This window comes from Glycine soja, chromosome 7 (assembly GCF_004193775.1).
Source record: "Glycine soja cultivar W05 chromosome 7, ASM419377v2, whole genome shotgun sequence".
Taxonomy (NCBI): domain Eukaryota; kingdom Viridiplantae; phylum Streptophyta; class Magnoliopsida; order Fabales; family Fabaceae; genus Glycine; species Glycine soja.
This window is the reverse complement of record NC_041008.1, coordinates 37,434,873-37,441,289: the sequence shown is the minus strand read 5'-3', so window position 1 is coordinate 37,441,289 and position 6,417 is coordinate 37,434,873. Positions and strand designations below refer to the sequence as shown.

The 6,417-nt window shown below is 35.1% G+C and overlaps 1 protein-coding gene across 1 annotated transcript; it reads left to right on the top strand.

Annotated features, from left to right (window-relative positions):
* The first annotated feature begins 3,917 nt into the window (after positions 1 to 3,917).
* Positions 3,918 to 6,417, top strand: LOC114419436 (glutamyl-tRNA reductase 2, chloroplastic-like). Its single transcript, XM_028385094.1, has 3 exons — positions 3,918 to 4,266; positions 4,413 to 4,654; positions 4,996 to 6,417. The coding sequence occupies exons 1-3, from the start codon at positions 4,032 to 4,034 to the stop codon at positions 6,118 to 6,120; spliced, it is 1,602 nt and encodes a 533-aa protein (XP_028240895.1). The 5' UTR covers positions 3,918 to 4,031; the 3' UTR covers positions 6,121 to 6,417.

Genomic DNA, 6,417 nt, shown 5'->3' with positions numbered 1-6,417 from the left:
CTCTCATAATCCTTGGATAGAAGGTTGATCTCCTTCTCCGAACCATCGGATGAGTAATTGTCATCCCATGCAATATACGCCTTCTTGGATCTTCTTTCTTTATGACTTTTCTTCTCATTCTTCTCAGGCCATTGCTCATTTGAGGGGAAATTTGCTTTGATGTGACCAAGTTGGTTGCACTTGTAGCATCTAAGAGTTGGAGAGTCTTCTTGGAATCTTTTTCCATGGTTGAAATTTTGACGCCTCTCGATTATTATATTTTTGATGAATTTATGAAACTTCTTCACAAAGAGTGAGAAGTCTTCTTTATCTCCTGATTCTTCATCTTCATTTTCCTCTTGCATTGATGAGGAGACTTTTAGTGCTATGCTTCGTTTTCTCTTGTCGGTTTCTTCATTTTGATTTAGTTGTTGGAGTTCCATCTCATGTTCTTGTAATTTGCCAAAAAGGGTGGCAAGAGACATAGAAGAAAGATCTTTACTTTCAGAAATGGCAGTTACCTTGGATTGTCATTCCCTACTTAAGCATCTCAAAACTTTATTAATTAAATCTTCACTAGGAAATATTTTTCCTAAGGAGGCAAGGTGATTGACTATGTGTGTGAATCTTTTCTGCATGCTTTGGATGTTCTCATTAGTGTTCATCCTAAATAATTCATATTCATGTGTAAGAGTGTTGACTCTAGATCTTTTCACATCAGTGATGCCTTCATGTGTAAGTTGGAGAGTATACCACATCTCCTTTGCATTTGAACAGTTTGACACTCTAAAATATTCATCTATTCCTAGGGTAGAAGTAATAATGTTTTTGGCTTTAAGATTATATTGGATTCTTCTTCTATCCTCTCCAGTCCATTTATCTCTAGGTTTTTCTATTGTTGTGTTTGCGCTTGCATCTACTAGGGTGGGTACATAAGGTCCTATTTCTATTGCTTTCCAAATGTTTAAATCTATGGCTTCTATAAATATTTGCATTCGGGTTTTCCAATAGTGGTCACCTTCACCATTAAAGATAGGTGGCCTATGGATCGAGTTTCCCTCGGAAAATAGAGAATTTGAGGAGGCCATGAATCTTGAAGTTGTGAAACTTTTCTCAAGAAACCTGGCTCTGATACCACTTGTTGGATCAAGTGGCCTCGAAATAATTAAGAAGAGAGGGTTAAATTAATTATGAACGTGTCTTGACTAATTAAAAAATTATCCTTCTTAATGTTACTAGATTCAATTAGGTTTTACTACTAAGTTATGAGAAAGTAAAGAACAAAAACAATAACTTAGACAAAAGTAAAGCGGAAATAAAAAGTACATAGCGAAAAAGTAAAAAGTGTAGGGAAGAAGAAGACAAACACAAGATTTATACTGGTTCGGCCACGACCCGTGCCTACGTCCAGTCCCCAAGCAACCACCAGTTTTTGAGATTTCCAATAACCTTGTAAAATCCTTTACAAACAAAGTTCCGTAAGGGATGTACCCTCCCTTGTTCTCTTTGAACAGCCAAGTGGATGTATCCTCCACTTGAACTGATCTACAAGAGATGTACCCTCTCTTGTTCTCAATATTATAACCCAAGTAGATGTACTCTTTACTTGTACCACAAAGGATGTACCCTCTAATGTGTTAAGACAAAGAATTCTTAAGCGGTTAGTCCTTTGAAATATTTTGTATAAAGGGAAAAGGAAAAAAATATCTCAGACGATTATTCCTTTGAAATCTTTTGTCAAGAGGGAGAAGGGAAGAAGAAGAAGAATATCACAAGTTTTTGGTCAATGAACTTTTCTTGAAAGAGAAAGTTTTGAACAAAAACTTTTAGAAAGATAAAGAGAAATGAATAAAAGAAATTTGTTACACATTCTTTGAAATTCGTGTCATGGTCACATATTTATAGTCATTTGATGACTCAAGTTAAAAATTGTGACTCTTGGCAACTTCTTCAAAATTAGTCACTTCAAGAGTTGTGACTTTTGTGAAAACTAGTCACTTAAAAGTTGTAACTCTTTTTGAAAACTAGTCACTTTAAAAGTTGTGATTTTTGAAAAAATATTCAGAAACAAGTCACCTTAAGAATTGTGACTTTTTGTAATTTATTTTTCAAAATAAGTCACTGGTAATCGATTACCATCATAGTGTAATCGATTACACATCAACAAATGTGACTCTTCATATTTAAATTTGAAAATCAAAACGTTTAGAAACATTGGTAATTGATTACAAGTATTGTGTAATCGATTACACAAGTTTGAAATGATTTGAAAAAGTTTTATCACAAGTTGTGACTCTTGAAATTTGAAATCTAACGTTTTAAAACATTGATAATCAATTACATGATTATGATAATCGATTACAGCTTTGTAAACCAGTTTGAAAACAATGTTGGCTACAGGTAATTGATTACTGTCTTCTGGTAATCGATTACCAGAGAGTAAACCTCTTTGGTAAAAGATTTCTTTTGAAAAATTCTTTTGAACAAAATTGTGCTATTCAATAGTTTTTGAAAAAACTCTTTTAATACTTATCTTGATTGAGTATTCTCTTGATCCTTGAATCTTGAGTCTTAATTCTTTACTTGAATCTTGAATCTTGATCTTGATTCTTGAAACTTGCTTGACCTTTGATTCTTTGAAACTTGCTTAGCTCTTGATTTTTTACTTGAGTCTTTGACATCATCAAAATAATATTGGAAAGCATTAGACATCATAAATTAAATCTTTAGTATATTTTATTTTTTGTTTGATAAATTTTATAGAAATTTTATTATTAAATAAAATTTTAACTTAAATTTAAAATGATTTAATCTAGATTTTTTTTAAATTTAATAATTCATATTAAATAATTTAATTCTTACATAAGATCATCATTCTTATATGATACACTCTCTATATATATGTATATTCAAAATTGTTTTGTCTAAATATATGTTTTGCTTTATGCAAAATGTAGGAAGAATATATTAAAGACAAGGTGCATCATAGGGTAAATTTGTGGAAGAGGGTATGGCAACTCACTTATGTTGTTTGACATATATGCTGAGATGCTTTAATTATATATATTTTTTTATCATATGTCCTGCTTGGTATCAAAGATGGAAATAATTTTGATTAGATGGAATTAAATCGGCATTTTTTGGTTTAATAAATTTAGAGAAAAAATAATTTTAAAATTAGTTAGAAGTAGAAAAAAAGATATGAACTTATACATTTATTATGAAACAGCCCCTGTTGCGGGTCACCTTCTAATAAGTATTATAAAAGATAAATATTTCAAAATTCAAATCCCTCATTTTTGGTGATAAGAAATATAATTTCGTTTTCTAAATTCGTTTTTTTTTTTGGATTTAATATATTGGAAAATTTAAGATCGAATATGTATTTGTTTTAGTTAGAAATAGATAAAAAAAAAGATATCAATTTATACATTTATTATAAAACAAACACTTTTGGGTGTCATCTTCTAACAAGTACTATAATAGATAACTATTTCACAATTCAAATCCCACATTTTTGGTGATAAGAAATATAATTTCATTTCCTAAATACTTTTTTATATGTTTTTGGATTCAATATATTGGAAAATTCAAGATGGAATATATAACTGTTTTAGTTAAAAATAGATAATAAAAGATATGAATTTATACATATGAAACAAACACTCTTGGGTGTCATCTTCTAACAAGTTCTATAAAAGAAAATCATTTCAAAATTCAAATCCCACATTTTTTGTGATAAGAGATATAGTTTTGTTTCCTAAATTCGTTTTTTGTATTTTTTAAAATTTTGGTCAAAAGAAATTAGGTTGAAGTTGAAGGAGTAGAAGGATAATAAGATAGAAAAAGATAATTGAGCTTGGTCCAATGGGGTGGTTAAAGAATGGGTCGGTGTGGAGACAGCTCGCATCCCATAATATATAAAAACCCACCCAACCTCACTTTTTGGTTGGTCAAACAAAGCGCACCCATTCTTCTCATTGAAAAAACTCTCGTTATTCATTGCACCACATTCTTATTTTTATTTTCCATTCATTCCTTCACCAACTCCCATGGCGGCCGTCGGTGGATCCTCCGCCGCCGCCACCACCTCCTCCTCCCTCTTCTCCTCCGCCCGATTCCGCCACTCCCTCCGCCCACCGCCTTCTCAACTCTTCTTCCCACGCGCGCGCTTTTCCGTCAACGCCACGTGTCCCTTCTTCTCCGATAACAACAATTCCCTTCCCCAAAACGTCGTCGCTTCCAAACCCTCCCCTCTCGAGTTGCTCAAAGCTTCCTCCGCCGACAGTAAGTCCCTCATTCCTCATTCCTCCATTCACAAATTCTGAAAAAAAAATCAATTTTTTAACCGTTTCATATGATTGATATAAGTAAATGATGCGTTGTTATAGAATGTGTGGAGTTGAAATTGAATTGTTGTGTTGTGTTTTTAGGATATACGAAGGAAAAGAGTTGCATTATTTGCATAGGGCTGAACATTCACACTGCTCCCGTTGAGATGCGTGAGAAGCTTGCAATTCCAGAATCCCATTGGGCTCAGGCTATTAAGGACCTTTGCGCTTTGAACCATATCGAAGAAGCCGCGGTTCTCAGCACGTGTAACCGCATGGAGATCTATGTTGTGGCTCTTTCCCAGCACCGTGGTGTTAAGGAAGTTACTGATTGGATGTCTAAGGTATATCATACTTGTACAAGTTAAGAATGTTATGCTGGGTATATCGCCTTTTTTGGTCCCTGAAAGTGTTAGGCAATGTTTCATGGATCCCTGAAACTAAGAAAATTTTGAATAAATGTATCTATAAGTCCCGAAACTTAATTATTTATTGTTTGGTCCCTGCCAATATGTTAATATTATCACTTAAGTCACATCAGTTGGACTAACGTGATTGACGGATTGTAATTCCGAGGATTTCTTAGTTTTGAGGACTGGGATCAGGGACGAAATAGGTTATTTACCCATGTTCTGTTCTAGTTTTAGTTTAGAAAGAAAACTCACGGTTGTGTTTTTTTGTTTAGGTGAGCGGGATTTCAATACCTGAGCTTTGTGAGCACCAAGTTTTGCTGTATAACGCGGATGTCACGCAGCATCTCTTTGAAGTGGCGGCAGGGCTTGACTCACTTGTTCTTGGGGAAGGTCAAATTCTTGCTCAGGTGAAGCAGGTTGTGAAAGCTGGACAGGGAGTGCCTGGTTTTGATAAGAAAATTAGTGGTTTGTTCAAGCAGGCGATCTCGGTTGGGAAGCGGGTTAGAACTGAGACTAACATTTCGTCTGGATCGGTTTCTGTCAGCTCGGCTGCTGTGGAGCTCGCACTGATGAAGCTTCCGGATTCCTCCTTTGCTGATTCTGGAGTGTTGGTGGTTGGTGCAGGGAAGATGGGGAAGCTTGTAATTAAGCATTTGGCTGCCAAAGGGTGCAGAAGAATGGTTGTTGTTAACAGGACTGAAGAGAAAGTTAATGCCATTCGGAAAGAGTTGAAGGATGTTGAGATTGTATTTAGACCATTTTCAGATATGCTGGCGTGTGCTGCTGAAGCTGATGTGATCTTCACCAGCACAGCGTCTGAATCACCATTGTTTTCTAAACAGAATGTGCAGATGCTTCCTCTGGTTAATCATGGGAGAAGGCGGCTTTTTGTTGATATATCTATTCCTAGGAATGTGGAACCGGGTGTCTCAGATCTGGAGACTGCACTTGTGTACAATGTGGATGATCTGAAGGAAGTTGTTGCAGCTAACAAGGAGGACAGGCTTCAGAAAGCTGAGGAAGCCCGGGGAATTATACTAGAGGAGTTGAATAAATTCGAAGCTTGGAAAGACTCTCTGGAAACTGTTCCTACTATTAAGAAGTTTAGAGCTTATGTTGAGAGGATAAGAGCCTCTGAGATGGAGAAGTGTTTGTCGAAGATGGGTCCTGATGTCTCAAAGCAACAGAAAGATGCAATTTATGCCCTTAGTATGGGTATTGTGAATAAGCTACTTCATGGTCCCATGCAGCACCTAAGGTGTGATGGGAAAAATGATAGTAGTCTGAGTGAGGTACTTGAGAATATGCGTGCCCTTAACAGAATGTACGATCTTGAGACAGAAATTTCCTTGATCGAAGAAAAGATCAGAGTCAAGATGGAACGGGTTCAGAAGTAGATTCTTCTTCAATTGGTTTAGTTTTATTTGATTCTTGTGGGGGCTGCAACCCTCGCCATTTTGTACACTACAATAGTAGATTGAGGCCCTATGAAGGCTAATTTTTTCAATTATTTTTAACATTATGCAGAAGTAATTGGACATCGATAGTCCAATTGAATTCAACATGTATTTTTCTCAATGAGCCTGATATAGATCAGTTGTAAATTCATGATCCTCATGACAACAGATGATTCTTGTTTTTTAATAACATTAATGTTAGAGCGGAGTATAAATGAGTCTAAGACGTTATCTGTA